Source organism: Pseudorca crassidens, chromosome 2 (assembly GCF_039906515.1).
Source record: "Pseudorca crassidens isolate mPseCra1 chromosome 2, mPseCra1.hap1, whole genome shotgun sequence".
NCBI lineage: Eukaryota > Metazoa > Chordata > Mammalia > Artiodactyla > Delphinidae > Pseudorca > Pseudorca crassidens.
Genome location: NC_090297.1, coordinates 106,788,235 through 106,806,186, shown reverse-complemented (window position 1 = coordinate 106,806,186; position 17,952 = coordinate 106,788,235). Strand labels below are relative to the sequence as shown.

The 17,952-nt window shown below is 43.9% G+C and overlaps 1 protein-coding gene across 2 annotated transcripts in view; it reads left to right on the top strand.

Annotated features, from left to right (window-relative positions):
- PDZK1 (PDZ domain containing 1) overlaps positions 1-17,952 on the top strand; it is a 42,594-nt gene that overhangs the window by 19,092 nt on the left and 5,550 nt on the right. For both annotated transcript variants that reach the window (XM_067727512.1, XM_067727513.1), the window contains exons 2-6: positions 7,752-7,963; positions 8,969-9,215; positions 10,961-11,097; positions 12,360-12,555; positions 14,751-14,947. In XM_067727512.1, the coding sequence (XP_067583613.1) occupies positions 7,752-7,963; positions 8,969-9,215; positions 10,961-11,097; positions 12,360-12,555; positions 14,751-14,947 (989 nt within the window). The remainder of the gene's footprint in view (positions 1-7,751; positions 7,964-8,968; positions 9,216-10,960; positions 11,098-12,359; positions 12,556-14,750; positions 14,948-17,952) is intronic.

Below are 17,952 nucleotides of genomic sequence, written 5' to 3'. Positions count from 1 at the left end.
CTAGGAAAGGTATCAAGGGCGGTTAGTAGAAAAAACTGAGCAAGGGTAATAAATCCAGGGAAAGTATACCACTTATGGGGAAACAGACAGAATGAAAAGATGGCCACGGAATTAGGGTATCCTGGCAACTCAGAGCTCAGAGGAGCCAAAAGCACAGCTACGTTCACACTGAGTGGTGACCTTAGAAGACTGAATTGTGCATGTACCACTCTGTGCAACAAGGCCTCTTGAACCCACAGCAAAACTGTGCGTGAGTGAGGTAAGCAGTAATTAGGGAGAGGAATAGGGACCTCTTGTATTTCCTGGACACTAGCCACGGTCAGTGTAAATAAATATTTTGGACATCTGTGTTGTACCTGTCCTGTATGAGGCCATCTCTGCATGGAGAAATCTGAGAGGACAGGATTGAAGAGTTAATACCACATGTCACTCAGTCCTCTCTGTAGTTCCTCCACCTCTGTCACCTCCATTCTATTCTCACAGCTGCCGGCTGGGGCAGGCCTTTGTTGCATGTGAGTAGGACCATTACAAGAGCCTCTTTCTTGACTTACCTCCAGTATGTCTTTGCTTCAGGCCAACCCTCTTGGAGCCCAACTCTGATCCTGTCCTTCCTCTGCTTATAACCTTTGTGTGGTCCCTGACCACCAAACTAAGGCCAGATCCCTTGGGCTGGTATTCGAGGCCTTTACAATCTAACTTGTTATCCATAACAAAAGGACATCTTGGCTGTCCCCCTGTTGGCTCTCCTTCAGTCACGTTGAGTTTTAGCTCTTCTTTGACCATACCCAGGAACTTCCCCACTTCCATGGCTGAGATCCACACTATTCTTTGTGGCTAGAATGTTCTCTTCCTACTTCTGTACCTGTTGAAATCCTACCTATCTGTTGTCAATGTCTAAATCAAATCCCACCTAATTAGTGAAGCTTTCCTTAATTTGTCCCATGTTGTAGGTCTCATGGCATTTATACTCTGCTCATAGTGGTAGCTCTTTTTGTCCTAAAACGTTTCCTTCACCCCCATTTAACTATAAAGTCCTTGAGGATGGAGCTGTTGTTTCACTTTATTCCATCAACCACTTAACAGTGTTTTGCGTATAAGTGTGAGGCAAATATCTGTGGCATGGACAAATGAAATTGCATTTGGGGTGATATGTCTTCTTGATGTTCAGTAGAATTTTGAGGGGCCTGTGTGCATGATCCCAAACAATCTGTACCCACTTCCATATGCTAATTGGAGAATCTAATTGATTGGCCTCAGACAGGAGTGGAGCTTGGGTTTCCACCCATAGCGTGATGCAGGAGGAGAAATGGCCTCAGCTCTTTGGGTGGTTAGGTTTGCTGGCCCTCAGACTTAATTCCTTGGACAAAGAGACCACGGGAGCTGTTAAAGGTTGTTTTCAGCTGCTGGATTCTGTTTCCTGGCTCAGAGCTAGAACGTGGGGAGGGAGGCAGGGTCACAGCCTTTAGGTTGCCACAAACTTCCATGCTGTTGGCCGGGCAGGACTGTGGGCAGGGCTGGATCCTGAGGGCCTCTCCTAACCAGGCTGCCACCTTGGTTTCTCAAGTTGAGTAAAGGTGAGCTCAAGGTAGCTGTTCGTTTCACCCAACCTTGACATTCTTCTCTGACCCATGAGGGTGTTATCCCAAGACTGAGGGGAGAGAAGGGAAGCTGGGAGCAGCAAAGGGTGGTTTTGATCACTAGTTTCTTAAACTCGTGGGGATTCTAAAAATGCTTATGTTCAGGTTTCAAGCCTGGATTGAGTCAGTAGATCTGAGGTGGGGTTTAAGCATCTGTTTTTATAAATCTCTGCAGGTGATTCTGTGGGCCCGCTGGGATTGAGATTAAATTTATAAGGTGATTGTGAGGATTAAATGAGATAATGTAGCATGCCTGACATATGGTGAGTTTTTAAACGGTAACGTGATTTATTATTACTGGCATCACTTGATGGTCTATAGATTTACACTGTCAACTAAGTAGATCTGTTCCCTCAGATGAAACCAGCTGCTGACTTTGGGTAGACAGCTCCCAGGGCTGAGGAGATGATCCTCTAATTCTTTCTGACTTCGCTTTTCCAGGAGTTGTCTTTTCCTTCCTCAGAAGAATTTGCTCTTCCCTGGCTTGTGTGTTAGCTGATCTATAGCAATTTCAGGATTCTTTTACAAAATAATACCTGGAAGCTTACAGGAGTTAGACAAATAACTCTGCTTTAGAGCAGGAAATAATTCGGAGAACGCTGTGTTCCATTTTGTATTGGGAGATGCTTTGTGTTCTTGTCAGGTTCCCACTGACCTTGAGACTCTCAAATATTTCTCAGGAGATCATGGATTTTTGATGAGCTAAGTGGCTTTAAGATCCCTTCACTCCTAGCCCTCCCCTGCACTGGAGGGGTACGGGGTGGGGGCTAAAAAGCATTCACGCCCATGGTATTTTTTAATGGGACCTTTCCATTTACAGCACCTATCGTGGAACAGGTGACTCTCTGACGTGCCGGGTGACAAGGCAGGCAAGCTTCACTACAAGTCCCACTGATGTGGGAATCAACTGAAATGGAGTCTCACTCTTTCTCCAACTAGCCCTGCTGAGGAAGGTCCTGTAGGTTCCAGCCCCAAACACACAAACTGAAGGGAAAATGAGGCTTCCTCTCAGCCTGGGCCAATTAAGTTGAACGCTTCTGGCTGTTTGAGTCTCACTTTTGTGGTTGTGTTCCTCTCAGGAACAGCTCCTGCCCGGACTCCTGGCTCTGTGCAGCACCGCTGGGGAGGGTGGGTGTTGACTCGGATCATGTGTGGGTCCATGTCGATGGCTGCCTGGAGCCGGGAGACCTTGGCTACCTTGGCCTTGGGAGAGTCCCCTGGGTCCCACCAGCTATTTTTCTCCTGTGGAAAATAGCCCAGTGGCTTCAGTTCTTTCTTTGGTCACATTCACAGGTCCTACCTACCCTCCTCTGTTGTCATTAGCTAGAGTTCCTAACTTCTAAAATGTACCTACTTTTTCTTCTCGACCTTGGATATATTATTGCCTTTCCTGGTAGCAATAATCGAATCCTTTTAGAAGAAGGTGGGGTCTAAAGGTATGATTAATAATAAAGTTTGATTAAAAAAATCTCTTTGCCTCTCACCACTGAGTCTTTCCTGCCCACCAGCACTTTGTTCTTCTTCCCACAGACAAGCAACTTTGTTGCCAAAAATTGACTTTTTCCCCCAGAGCTCAGAAATGGTTAGAGCTTTCTTCCATTTCCAGTATTTTATTTTGGCTGTTTGAACTGTGGACTAAGGCCTGCTGAGGGTTTGATGGACTCCAGCCTCAATCAGATGATCGCTGATATGATATTACGGAAATCCATAGGCCTTCACTAATTGCATATCTCTCCACCATAGGGTTCTGATCTCTGGATTCTCAAGAAGCAGAAGATGGGGGTGGGGGCTGAAGAAATAGCAAACAGTATCCTTTTTTTTTTTTTTTAAACTATTACCTTACTTATTTTTAATTTTTAAAAATTGAGGTATATTTGATTTATACTATTATGTTAGTTTCAGTATACAACAGTGATTCAAGATTTTTATAGACTGTACTCCATTTAAAGTTATTATAAAATAATGGCTATATTCCCTGTGCTGTACAATATATCCTTGTAGCTTATTTATTTTATACATAGTAGTTTGTACCTCTTAACCCCCTACCCCTATCTTGCCCCTCCCTCCTTCCCTCTCACCACTGGTAACTACTAGTTTGTATCTGTGAGTCTGTTTTAAACAAACAAACAATTCATTTGTTTGTTTTACTTTTTAGATTCCACATATAAGTGATAATATACAGTATTTGTCTTTCTCTGTCTGACTTATTTCACTAAGCACAGTACCCTCCAAGTCCATCCATGTTGTTGCAAATGGCTAAATTTCATTCTTTTTTATGGCTGAGTAGTGTTCCATTGTGTGTGTGTGTGTGTGTGTGTGTGTGTGTGTGTGTATCACGTCTTCTTTATCCATTCATCTGTTGATGGACACTTGTGTTGCTTCCATATCTTGGCTATTGTAAATAATGCTGCTATGAACATTGGGGTGTGTATCTTTTCAAATTAGTGTTTTCATTTTCTTTGGATATATACCTAGGAGTGGAATTGCTGGATCATATGGTAGTTCTATTTTTAATTTTTTGAGGAACCTCCATACTGTTTTCCTTAGTGGCTGCACCCACTTACATTCCCGCTAACAAGTGTACGAGGGTTCCCTTTTCTTCACATCCTCATCAACATTTGTTAATTGTGGTCTTTTTGATGATAGCCATTCTGACAGGTGTGAGGTGAATGATATCTCACTGTGGTTTTGATTTGCAAGAAAAGGAGGAAGAAACAGGAAACAGTATCCTTAAATACAGAGATCCTTCCTAGTTAGGCCCTGTGTTCCAGAGTTCCAGGCATCCTTATCATGGAGCAGTGACAGAGTCTTGCTAAAGTGACTGATGCCAGCCCTGATTTAGGGGCCAGTGTAAACCAGGCTGTGGACTAGACAAACCCAGGACTGGAGCTGGACCAGAGCCCAGCCCTCGTGATTCCTAGTTGAACTGTCTCTCTACAAGATGGCACAGGAAACAAACAGTTTCAGGGCCCTATGTAAGGCCAAGCTTTGGGGGTTTTGATCAGCTTTCTCTATCGGTACAGTTGAAGGTGTTAAATATTTCATCAGTTTGGTGTGGGGGGCAGCATTAATCCTTTAGTGGTTGAATTGTGGCAAGAGCAGACAGGGTGGAAGGATGTAATCTGGGCCTGGGGACAGCAGCTGTTTCCCACCCAGAGTGGTAGCATTTCTATCAGTATTTTTATCGGTGTGAACTGGCTCTAATTCTCTGTGCTTCAACCATAGATGTGAAAAGAAACTCTGACCTCGAACACCTGAGGCTTCAAAGACATAAGTGCAGATCTGAGTGATTACTGTCTGGCTGTTTGAAACTGTAAAGAAAGAAAGACACACACAAACAACTTGAGATTTTGCCCAGAAACAGGGATTTGTGTTTCCTTGTATATCAGACTTTCAGGTCTCTATTGAGATACAGGAAAACTTTGTCTCTTCTCTCCCCAAACACCGGACCGCCCTACGAGCAAGGAGGATTCATCTTCCATCCTTGAGAAAAAGAGTAAGATCCTGTGGTTGCCATTGCAGAGTGTGAGAGGGCTGAATTGTAGGGGTGGGTACCTTAGAAACGAGCATTCATATGCTGATCAGAAACATATTCATCTCTTGATGAAAACATAGCATCTAATGGCCCTTATTTTGAATTTTTTTTTTTTGCGGTACGCGGGCCTCTCACTGTTGTGGCCTCTCCCATTGCAGAGCACAGGCTCCGGACGTGCAGGCTCAGCGGCCATGGCTCACGGGCCCCGCTGCTCTGCGGCATGTGGGATCTTCCCGGACCGGGGCATGAACCCGCATCCCCTGCATCAGCAGGCAGACTCTCAACCACTGCACCACCAGGGAAGCCCAATTTTGAATAGTTTTAAGGACATGTTTCAAATTTTGTAGGATTTGGATGAGGTTTCTCTATAATTATTGATACTTCCAAATTTCAGAGGGCTTTTATTTTTTTTCCCTTCAAGGCTTTTCAGGCCTATGAAATTGAGAGCTGATAGGGATCTAGGGGTAAGTTTGGACATAGATGTGGATTCCAGTTGGAAAATGGAATGCTTGCAGGCTGGATGATCAGTAGAAAGAAAAGTCATGGGTCAGAGTCAGAGGGGCCACACACAGGTTCCTGCATGTGAGGAAGCCCCACTCTGGCGCTGCCCTCTCCGCCCCTAACTCCCTACTTTCCCCCTTTCCTCCCAAAGCAGCATCTTCCTGGTGGTTGGTCATGATAAGACAGAGCTGCAATGCTCTCCCAGATGCGGACGGTGATCGTGGTGACTGTGGTTTCACTTTTCTCTGCCCTTGATCCTCATTGGGGTGGGCTTGGGCCTCAGGCCCTCATAAGAGATCACTTGAAATATTGTCTATTTATTTTTTTATTAAAATTTTTTTTTATTGGAGTATAGTTGATTTACACTGTTGTGTTAGTTTTGGGTATACAACAAAAGTGAATCCGTTTTACATATACATATATCCCCTCTTTTTGTTTGATTCTTTTCCCATATAGGCCACTACAGAGTACTGAGTAGAGCTCCCTGTGCTCTACAGTAGGTTCTTGTCAGTTATCTATTTTATATAGACTAGTGTGGAAACATTGTCCATTCTTGTTTCCTTGGCTTCTTAGTCATTCATGCCCCTGGTGGCTCGGCTGCCAGACCCTGCAATAGCCCAGGGATCGGGCCGTGGGAGGCTTTCTGCTCCATTTGTACTGTATGTTTCTGTGGGCACAGAGTCAGAGGTGGCCACCTCCAATCACCATGGCGTGGCTTCTCGGGAGCCTGGAGCACTTTGCTGTCTCTCCTTCGCCCTCCACCCCCATACCCTGTGCGGTCATCTGCTCCTGTCCCTCCAGGAGAAACGGATGGTTTATTCTGAGTTACTGGAGGGAGCTGTGATGAGGGGAACGTGAGGGCTTGCCATGCAGGCAGATTAACCAGCAGAGTCTAGCCTACTGCTCTCGGGGCTCTGCTCTGCACCAGCAGTTCTTGGCCTCTATTCTCAAGTGCTTAAGCCAGGAGGTGTTGGGGACCCCTGGCAGGAATCTTTTTTTTTTTTTAAATTTTATTGAAGTATAGTTGATTTACAATGTTGTGTTAATTTCTACTGTACAGCAAAGTGATTCAGTTATACATATTTTTCATATTATTTTCCATTATGTTTTATCACAGGATATTGAATATAGTTCCCTGTGCCTAGCAGGAATCTGACCCTTAATGACTGGGTGCCTGTTGGTTTTCACACTTTTCCTTTCCTCCTCCTGTGGCCCAGAGCCTTGCTCTTGCAATGGGGTGAAAGGAGGGGCAGGATGGGTGGAAACGGAAGCGCTTCAGGAGGGAGAGATCTGACATGGCAGCAGGAATCCTCTCTCTGTCGGGCATCCCCACTCTGTTCTGACTAGAACTTCAGCGTCCTAGAAACCACTTTTCTATCTGTTTCCAATGTACCAGGTCAGCTCTCAGGCCTGGCTTCTCTGATTTTTAATTGTTTGAAGTCTTCCTTATCTTGTCTCACCTCACCACTCTTACTAATTCTTCAGCTCTTGGAAAAGTCATTTCTCCAGGAAGCCATCCTTAATTCTTCCCACCCCATTCCCTACTACCAAGACACTCTGTTATATTCTCCCTTATCACGCTATTCTTCCCTAGTAGATCATTCATCACGTGTTTCTGTAGAAACATGTTCTCCCTGATATGAGAGGCAAAGTATAGGTCTGTCTTGTCCACAGATTTATCTTCAATGCCCAGAACTTGGCAAGCTCTTCAAATATTTAAATGAAAGTAGACTTGGATTTTCTTAAAATTTTTAGGTAATATATTTGGAACTAATTTCTTTTGGTCAGGGGACAAAGGGGAATTTTGTTTTGCAGCTATTGAAACGGAAGCATCTCTGTCCAGTACCTAGCCGAATACATGGGTCTGAAATTCACGTGAAAGGTCATCTTTGGGGAGAAATAGATTTAGAAGTCACTAGCAAGTCCTGGAAGGTGGCTTCCTATACCTCGAATGTTGCTACCTGAACAGTCTGGACTTGGTGTGACGGAAGAATAGAGGTATAGGAGATGGAGGACAGATTTCTCACCCCAGTTAGATTTTCTGTCTTGTGGATTTACCCATTTGTTTTTCATCACAGAAATGGCCTCCACCTTCAACCCCCGCGAATGCAAGCTGTCTAAACAGGAAGGGCAAAGCTATGGCTTCTCCCTGCGAATTGAGAAGGACACTGATGGCCACCTGGTCCGGGTGGTTGAGAAGGGTAGCCCAGCAGAGAAGGCAGGTCTCCAGGATGGAGACAGAGTTCTTAGGATCAATGGTGTCTTTGTGGACAAGAAAGAGCATACACAGGTAAATGGGACATTTGGGGTTCTTCTGCTTCTAGGATCTCTTCAGCTCCCACATCTCTGCTGATTCTAGTTTTGGGGGTCAGTGGAGCCTTCCTGGCTGCCACTGGCAAGGCAGGACACCTTTACAGCTATATTCTGCCGGCTAATCAAGTCTCCCATGATTGACCAAGAACTGTAAAAATTATTCCTAGGTTTGAATAGTGTCAGGTCTAATGTGCATTGCATATTTGCTACATGAAAGGAACTATACCAGGCAATTTCATATTCATTATTTTGTTAAATCCCCACCACAACTCATGAGGTTCATATGACTATTTCATAGATGAGGAAGTGGGGGCTCAGTCACCTTAGCTTGCTAATGTGTGCATGTAGTGAACATGGGGGAGGGTCTGACCTTACCCCAATTCTGTCTGCCTCTAAGTGGGTGCTCTTGTCACTGTCCTATGCTGTCTCCATAGACCCAGGAGGACCTGTTGTGCTCTAGGGCAGCATTCGTCCCCGCAAAGAACCAGTCCTAGTAAAAGTCCCCTGGGCTAGGGCTTCCCTGGTGGCGCAGTGGTTGAGCGTCCGCCTGCCGATGCAGGGGACACGGGTTCGTGCCCTGGTCCGGGAAGGTCCCACAAGCCGCCGAGCAGCTGGGCCCGTGAGCCATGGCCGCTGGGCCTGCGCGTCCGGAGCCTGTGCTCTGCAATGGGAGAGGCCACAACAGTGAGAGGCCCGCTACAGCAAAAAAACACAAACAAACAAAAAAGACAAAAGTCCCCTGGGCTAGGGTTGGGCTATTACAGTCGTGCTAGAGGCCCAGCCTAATCTGTATCTGGATCTCGGGAGGGGCCTGGGCAGAGACGGCTGGGGCACAATCGGCTAACTATTCGGGTGTCGGGGTCAGCTAGTAGAATGTCCAGGGCCAGATAATGAGCCAGATGGTGAGCCCTCCCCCGGCCCCCACCCCGGTGGTTGATAGAGGGTTATTGTTAAAGTTAACCTTTTTCTTTCTTCCTCCTAGGTTGTGGATCTGGTCAGAAAAAGTGGCAATTCAGTGATTTTACTGGTCCTGGATGGGGATTCTTATGAGAAAGCTATGAAAAAACAAGTAGATTTGAAAGAGTTGGGTCAAAGTCAGGAGTCGAGTTTGAATGATAAGAAGCTGCCCTCTGTAATGAATGGAGGAGCACAGACTTGGACACAGCCACGGCTCTGCTACCTGGTGAAGGAGGGGAGTAGCTATGGCTTCTCTCTGAAAACTGTCCAAGGTGAGCTTCAGGGTGGGGCAGGGACAAACAGCTTTCCAGAAGAAAGATACTGTTCCCTGTTAATGACTCCTTTGACTAATTTTCAGTTGCTATGGAGATCCAACAGCAGCCTCTCTCTCCCTTTTCCTCCCTGGCCTTTCCCTTGCTTTGCACAGTTGTGCAAAGACACAGCAGCACTGTGTGGGGGACACTGGGCACTCCGGTCCCCCAGTGTTTGTCAGTCTGAGCCTTTGAGGCCAGAGGATTAGAGGGTTGATGCTTCTTCGTGGGTAAAGACGGAGGGGAGAATGGAGAAAAAGAGGCAAGAGAAGGGAGGTTCTCCACGATAGCCACTCTTGAATTAGAATGATATCTCTTTTCATCTCTCAGAATGCCCAGGTAGTCACTTATTCAAAAAATTCTTGAGTACCTATTTATGTATTAGCCGCTCTTACAGTTGCTGAGGACACTGCAAAAATCCCCACCCTCCTGTGGCATTTAAATAGTACCCTCAGCTGTGGCCACGCTCTGACGTGACTTCCTGACCTCTAGCTGAGAGGTACAGTGATTTGAGAAATCCCAACCATCAGAAAACACTAGAAGTTCTGTTTCTAGAATTTCAGAGCTGCAGGCTGACCCACGCTCAGTTGACCATGGTTTTCTAATGATTCCACTGGCATTGAGGTTGGAACCATAGCTGTGTTAGCCTTTTGGTTCCACCTCTAAGGTTGCTCCTTCCCTGTTCTTTCTGGTATTAGAGAGGTACGGATAGTGGGTCATAACTTGGTAAGTGCTAAACAGCAGACCAATAGTAAACATAAAATAGTTTCCAAGGCTTATTTAACCTGTAGCAAGAGAAATAAACTAGCTATAAGAGGTATTTCTCAAGTTTGTCAGTTATTAAAACACAGTGATGTAAGTGGTCAAGGGAAGCTTGGCATTTCTCAGAGGTTGGTTATCAGTAAAATGGTAAAAAAAAAAAAAAAAAAGAAAGAAAAAGAAATTGTAATTCAGACTCTACTCATCTGGCCTTTGTGTAATGTCCATGGTGAATGGTTTAGGTTAGCGTTATGAAGAAAATTTTTTCTTCATGACAAATACATAGCAAGGTAACAGGAGAAATGTTAAGTATTTAAGGAAGCAGAGTTTAAATTACTGTTATTCTTTGCAAACTGTTTATGTAGTCATTATGAAGCTATCCTTTGCCTAGGCTGATATGTTAATATCTTGAAAGAACTGACAGCATTTCTTTAAGAAGCACCTAAATCATACCACCTACTAATACACAATGACTGTGTGGAGGCTTTCCTCTCCTCCTGTGCCTCTGCCCTCTTTAGCCTGCATCAGAGAGATTTATTCACCCCACTGGATGTGGTGGTTGGTGATAGCATTAATTAAACAGGACAGAATGGAGCAGACGACTTCTAATTCTACAAATGCAAAGAAGGGGAGTATGACACAGGGATGCAGTGTGGGCATGGTTTGGTACTTTCTGGCTCAAGAAGCCAGTGCCACCTGAGATTGCTTCTTTGCATTCAGTTGGGCTCAGAAATCCTATTCAAATCAACAAAAGCCAACTGAGTAATGGCTCTGTCAAGCTTTGCGCTATGAGCTCTAATTGTCATTCTAAATCAGAAGCCAAAGTCTATTGGAGTTAGCCCTAAAATTTGAAGTTCTAATATTGTATTATTGGGAGAAAACCCTTTGCTGTTGGACTTTCCGTGTAATGGAGTTGTGACACTTGTTCACCTGTTACCCTCTTTCAGGTAAAAAGGGAGTGTGCATGATTGATATAAAACCTCAAGGTGTGGCTATGAAAGCCGGAGTCCTGGCTGAGGATCACTTGATTGAAGTGAATGGAGAGAATGTAGAGGAGGCCACCCATGAGGAGGTGGTTGAAAAGGTATATCCCAAAGGAGTACTTTTCTTACCGTATCTTTTACTCTGCTCTCATTGGAAGTGACAGGAAGACAGGAATGGTAGTTTATGATGGGAGGACTATAATAATGGGAAGCTAACCCTTTGTATTAAGAGCAAACAGACTCACTAGTGGTATAAAGTGTTAATATAGGGTTTTGGAATAAGGCCTTTGCTAGTTTCACGTTGTCTTGAATAAGGCCTTTGCTAGTTTCATGTTGTCTTGAAGAAAAGTGTTCTAAAGAACCATTAACTTTATCTTTTGGATCTTATTTGTAATTGATTGGAATTAATTCCAATTTAGAGGGGGTTGGAATCCCCCTCTAAATTTATAATAAAGTGAATGTTGAGCCCATGTTACTAAAATGTTTTAATACAAGCTGGAAGATAACCAGTGTGGTGATGAATATTGAGCTACACGTGGGGAGTATTTGAAGACCTGTTATATCCCAAATCTTATGTCTAGCATGGTTCCATGACACATGGAAAACACTCAGAGGATTTTTTAAAATAAATTTATTTACTTATAAAATTTAAAAATAAATTTATTTTTTTATTTTTGGCTGCGTTGAGTCTTCGTTGCTGCGCATGGGCTTTCCCTAGTTGCGCCGACTGGGGGCTACTCTTCGTTGTGGTGTGCGGTGGCTTCTCTTGTTGCGGAGCACTGGCTCTAGGCACGCAGGCTTCAGTAGTTGTGGCTTGGGGGCTCTACAGCACAGGCTCAGTAGTTGTGGCACACGGGCTTAGTTGCTCCGCAGCATGTGGTATCTTCCCGGACCAGGGCTCGAACCCGTGTCCCCTGCAATGGCAGGCAGATGCCTAACCACTGCACCACCAGGGAAGTCTGGCAGAAGTTTTCCTTTGGGGTCATATAGAACCTTGAAAATTGACCAACTTTATCTTCTCTTGGTAGAAGGATCTTTCAAAGTAGACCTTTACTTTCTTTTTCAAACTCCTTTCCTAGTCTTCACCTATATACCTTTCTGGGTACACAGCTTTCACTTGGGTTCAGTTAGCATCTGTGTGGGTGAGGTCATACTTAAGAAGGCGAAAAACAACAACTGTACGAGGGAAGATACATAATACCAGTGAGGTGGTAGAAAACAGTATTACAGCTTAAACTCAGGCCTCACATCTCATATTTCCTATTGAATCTATAGACTGTGTGCCTTGATACAGAAACTTTCCTATTTCCCAGCATCATTCTTGGAGATTGATGTTGGCCCTCACCTGTGTATGTTGTTGCAGGTGAAGAAGTCCGGAAGCCGCGTCATGTTTCTGCTGGTGGACAAGGAAACTGACAAGCACCATAGTGAGCAGAAGATAAAATTCAAGAGAGAAACAGCCAGTTTGAAACTGCTACCCCACCATCCCCGGGTTGTGGAGATGAAGAAGGGAAGCAATGGCTATGGTTTCTATCTGAGGGCAGGCCCAGAACAGAAAGGTAAGGCACTAGAAGAGCAGAAAACCTGGTAGTGTAACCATCCAATTCCTCATCCCAGTCTGACTCCAGAGTTCCTTTAGGCCCCCAACCCCCCACCAGATTCATGAAGGAAGTAGTAAGAAACTAGGAAGCGTAGCTGGGTCAGTTTAACTCCGTGCATATGGGGGCCTGATGATGGGCATCCCTAGGTTTCCACAGCAGAATTATAAGGCAGAATTTTGGATCTGGGCAGTAGTATGCTGGTAAATTGGCTCTCTGGAAAAAAAAAGCCCTAATTTGTAGCATGTGTTGTTTTTTGTGGTGTAAATACTCCCACCATGTCTGATTTCAAGCCACCAACATGCTGTCACCGAATGCAAAGTTGAGAAGTGTTTTCATGAGCTGGTGTGAGGCAGCTCCAACACACCCCTAGGTCTGAGGCAGAGGGTGGGTTGGGATCTGGGACTTGAAGAGAACCAGGAGTCTTTCTGGTTCTTATAATTCAATAAGGAAAGAACTAAGGTCCTCCTACAGAAGCTGAACACATTAAAAAAATGTAGGTTCAGGCCATGTGAACTGTTATTCACCCAGAAGTTGCTATTTTCTTTTAATCATATATTTATATTAATTTATGAAACATTAATTTGGTTCATATAATGTAAAAATGTATTCTCAGGGCCCTTGAGAATATCAAGTGAATCAGACAAGAATTCTTCAGTCAAGAAGCCTCTTGTTTAGTAGAGGAGATAAGACATGTGTGTCCATAACTGAAGGTAGATGGTGAGAAGCACCTTAATACAGGGCAGATAAAATACTGTGGAGATTCAATGTTGGAGCAAGTTTTTCTCACTAAAAATGTACTGGGAGGCCTCTTAGTAAAGGCAGCACTTGAGCTCAGGCTTCGTAGTATGAATACAATTTGGGCAAGCTGATGGAGTGGGGACAGGAAGGCCAGTCCATGAAGACAGGATTGTGTGAATAAAGCAGGAAAACACAGGCACAGTTTTACTGGCATCTAACGTGTAGCACAGAAAACCAAGTTAGAAAGCTTGGTCGGCGAGAAATGATGGACCTTTAGTGCGTGTTGAGGAGTTTGGACTTGTTTCTATAGTCAGTGGGGAGTTAAATGTTTTTTGAAAAGTGTGAGAGAGAAGAAAAATTAAGCCTACAGTGTCTCGGGAGCTTTACACATCTCAATTACTCCTAATAATTCTGCAAGAATTGCTGAAATTGAGGACCTGAAGAAGATAGATAGGATAATTTCTATAAGGTCAAACAGTTAGTTGTGGTACAGCTAGGATCAAATTCAGGTCTGTTTAGTTCCAAAGCCCATGTTCATGCTGTTGCCCTGGGGAGTGACTCGGTCAGACATTGCATCAGGATGAATAGGAGGCAGGTCTGCATTGGAGAAGGGGAGCATTAAGGACAGGGAGAGCAACTGGTAAGGTGGTGTGGCAGTTTAGGTAGAAGTTCAGGTAGAGGATCTAGGACTCGAGAAGAGGAGATGTATAAAAATATTAAGGTAGCACTGAAGGACTTGGCTGATTAGACAGGGGGAGTGGATGCTGAGGAAGAATCAGTTGCGAAGTGTCAGTGCCTGGGGAGATGGTGCTCCCACTAACAGGTGACCAAGATGAGGGAGACGGGCCAAGATGATATTTGGTTTGAATACATTACATTGGAGGAATCTATGAGATATCCAGTTGGAGATGCCAAGCAGCTAGCTGGAAAAGTGAAACTGGAGCTTGTTAAAATTGAACGAAGGACAAAAAAAAAGTGTGAGAGATCTGGAGGCATCCGGTGAAGATAGCTTAAGTCACGAGAATAAGGCTAAAGACACATCCTTGTGGCGTCCACACACAAACGCGTTCACAACTGAATTTGCCCAACTGCTACGAAAATGCCAGCATGCTGAGCATGCTATTTTGTTAAGATTGAATCCCAAACACTTTTAGAGTGTTTTAGTAACAACATTCTTTAAAACCCTTTCATTATTAATGGCTGGGTTTGTTCTTGGAATGAGTTCTGACCAAAGAATGAGGCTGGATAGGATGTGTATAGACATCCTAGGGTGCCAGTGGGAAGGACAGGAGTTGTACTCAGCATGCCTTTTATATCTATTTTATAAGGGCCTTAGGTTCCAGCAGAAATCCCTCAGTTTGTTTTTTAGTGGTCTTTCTGATAATTTTATTAATTTTTTTGGTGGGGGTGAGTAGGTCAAATCGTTAAGGACATAGATTCCGGAAGTCCGGCAGAGAAGGCTGGCTTGAAGAACAATGACCTGGTGGTTGCTGTCAACGGCGAGTCTGTGGAGTCCCTCGATCATGACAGTGTGGTGGAAATGATTAAAAAGGGTGGAGACCAGACTTCACTGTTGGTGGTGGACAAAGAGACGGAAAACATATATAAACTGGTAAGTAATACAAGGCCACATATTCATGAATTAAGGTTGGGTCCATTCAGTCATGCCCTCAAACTTTGGCTAAGTTACCACTTTGATCTTCATACTGGAAGGGGCATAAAATCATCATAAAGGCTGCATTGAAGCTCAAATTGGTAGAGATAAGAGAATGCCAAGTGATTGGTACATGAGTTTTAAGTCCTTAGATTCAAGATTTTGAAAGAATTTGCAAATATAACTGCAGAATCTCTCTTGGTGACCTGGGAAAAACCTATGAACAATAGCCTGGAAATAAGCAGATGTAGCCCTAACTTTCCCAAATAGGGAATAATTGGATTTTAAACTATAGACCAATACATTCTATCAATCCCGTGTAAAAGCCTAGAAAGGATTATTAAACAGTTTATAAGCCCTTAGCAAGGGAGTAGAAACACAGATTCACCAAGACCAACTGGTGTCAAACTAACCTTATTTCCTCTAATCACAACAGCTATTATCTGCACATTTTAAGGTTTTTATAACAGTTTTGTCACAAGAACTGAGGTTCACTCTAGCTTAGCAGACATTTGGGGGCCTCCTAAGGCACCATCTGCCTTGCTGGGTGTTGGTCACAAAAACGAACAAAGATGAACTTGTTCTATGTGATATGCAATAATAGAAGCATCCAAAGGTGTATAAGTGATATAGAGGGAGGAATATTATGAGAGGTGGTGGTAGTACTAGCCTCCTTTTTGTTTATTTATTTATTTATTTTTGCGGTACATGGGCAGGCCTCTTACTGTTGTGGCCTCTCCCGTTGCGGAGCACAGGCTACGGACACGCAGGCTCAGCGGCCGTGGCTCACGGGCCCAGCCGCTCCGAGGCATGTGGGATCTTCCCGGACCGGGGCACGAACCCGTGTCCCCTGAATCAGCAGGCGGACTCTCAACCACTGTGCCACCAGGGAAGCCCCCTAGCCTCCTTTTTAGATGAAAAAAATGGAACTTAGACTAAGTGATGATTGGCGAAAGTCACACAGCTTAGCAGACTGAAGCTGGTGTGTGAATGCAGGTTTTATTATGCCATAAGCCCTCCCAGCACAACATTTTGATTAGATACTTCAAGACACTTGTCTTGATGACACTCTGCCCCTATCCAAAAAATGCAACTTAAGGTTACATTGACACTTAGCTTCTGGAGATGGTAGTATTACTGTACTGAGTTGGTCAGACTATACCTGAAATTACCAGTAATGTAATCTTGGGTAAGTTACCCTCCCTGTGCCTGTTTCTTTCGTTGTAAAATGGGCATAGCTACAGTGAAGGGTGGCTATGAGTGTTAAATGAGTTAATATTTGGAGCATTCAGAATAATGCCTGGCACATATAAATGTTTGTTAAATCAACATTGTGTCCAGTTCTGAGAACCTCACTTTAAGGCCAGTGTCAAGAAAGGTAAACAGGGCAGAGGTTTCGTAAGACACTACGTGAATATTTCGCTTGAATAAGCATAGACTTTGGGGAAGAAAGAACATCTTCAAGAATTTGAAAAGTTAAATGGTAACTATGTAAGGTGATGGATGTGTTAATTTAACTTGATTGTGGTAATCATTTCACAATGTATATGTCTAGCAACTCATCATGTGTACACCTTGAATATATACAATCTGTCAATTATACTTCATTAAAGCTGGGAAAATGTATGAAGCAAAAATTGACAAAATTGAAAAGAGAAATACAGTTCTACAATAATAGTTGGAGACTTCAATATCCCACTCTCAATACTGGATAGAACAACCAGACAGAAGTAAGGAACTAGAGGACTTGAACAACACAAACCAGCTAGATCTAACAGACATACGCTCTATCCAACAACAGAATACACATTCTTCTCAAGTGCACAAGGGATATTCTCCAGAATAGACAACATGTTAGGCCACAAATTAAGTCACAATAGCCAAAAGATGTAATCAACCCGTGTCCACTGACAGATGAATGGATTTAAAAAATGTTATATCTATCTATCTATCTATATCTATCTATCTATCTAATCTATCTAATGAATTTGGAAGGCTATTATGTGCAGGAAGTAGACTTATTTTTGAGGTGTTCTATGGGGCACAGCTTGACCAAATAGAGAAGGCACAGGGAGCTAGCTTTTGGCTTAAGGACAACTGAAGCTGCCAGGAACAAGCTCTGCAGAGCAGGGAGCTCCCAGTTGGTGGAAAAAATCAAGCAGAAGTCAGGTCACTGCTGTAGCTGTTGTAAAGGGAATTCTGGCATCAAGTCCTTGTCAATGCCTCCTAAACTTATGACAGCATGACTGAACTATAATTTTAATGTTTTGGTTAATATGAGAGAAATTGGACCTAAAAAGATGCTTGTTGCCATCTTCTTCCTCCGTCTTCACTACCGCCTCCACCCCAAAGTAAGTTCCATAGATGGGTAGGTGGGAGGTGGTTGGATATCTTTGATATATATCAGTGAATAAAACAAACACCTAAAACAGTTCCTGGAACATACTAGACACCCAAATATTTGAGTGAAGAATGAGTAAAAACTCATTAAGTGTTTAATGTTACTGTCCTCTGCCTCAAGATTAGCTGCTACTGTCAGATACAGTTGATTTGCTTGTTTGGGTAGTGACATCAGTGGTATTTTTGCATGTGATGAGTCACTTTGACAATTTTCCACATTCTATTTTATTTTTTAAATTTATCTTTGGCTGCATTGGGTCTTTGTTGCTGTGCACGGGCTTTCTATAGCTGCGGCGAGCAGGGGCTACTCTTCATTGTGGTGCGCAGGCTTCTCATTGCGGTGGCTTCTCTTGTTGCAGAGCACGGGCTCTAAGCACATGGGCTTCAGTAGTTGTGGCTTGCGGGCTCTAGAAGGCAGGCTCTGTAGTTGCGGCGCATGGGCTTAGTTGTTCCACGGCATGTGGGATCTTCCCGGACCAGGGATTGAACCTATGTCCCCTGCATTGGCAGGCGGATTCTTTTTTTTTTTTTTTTACACATCTTTATTGGAGTATAATTGCTTT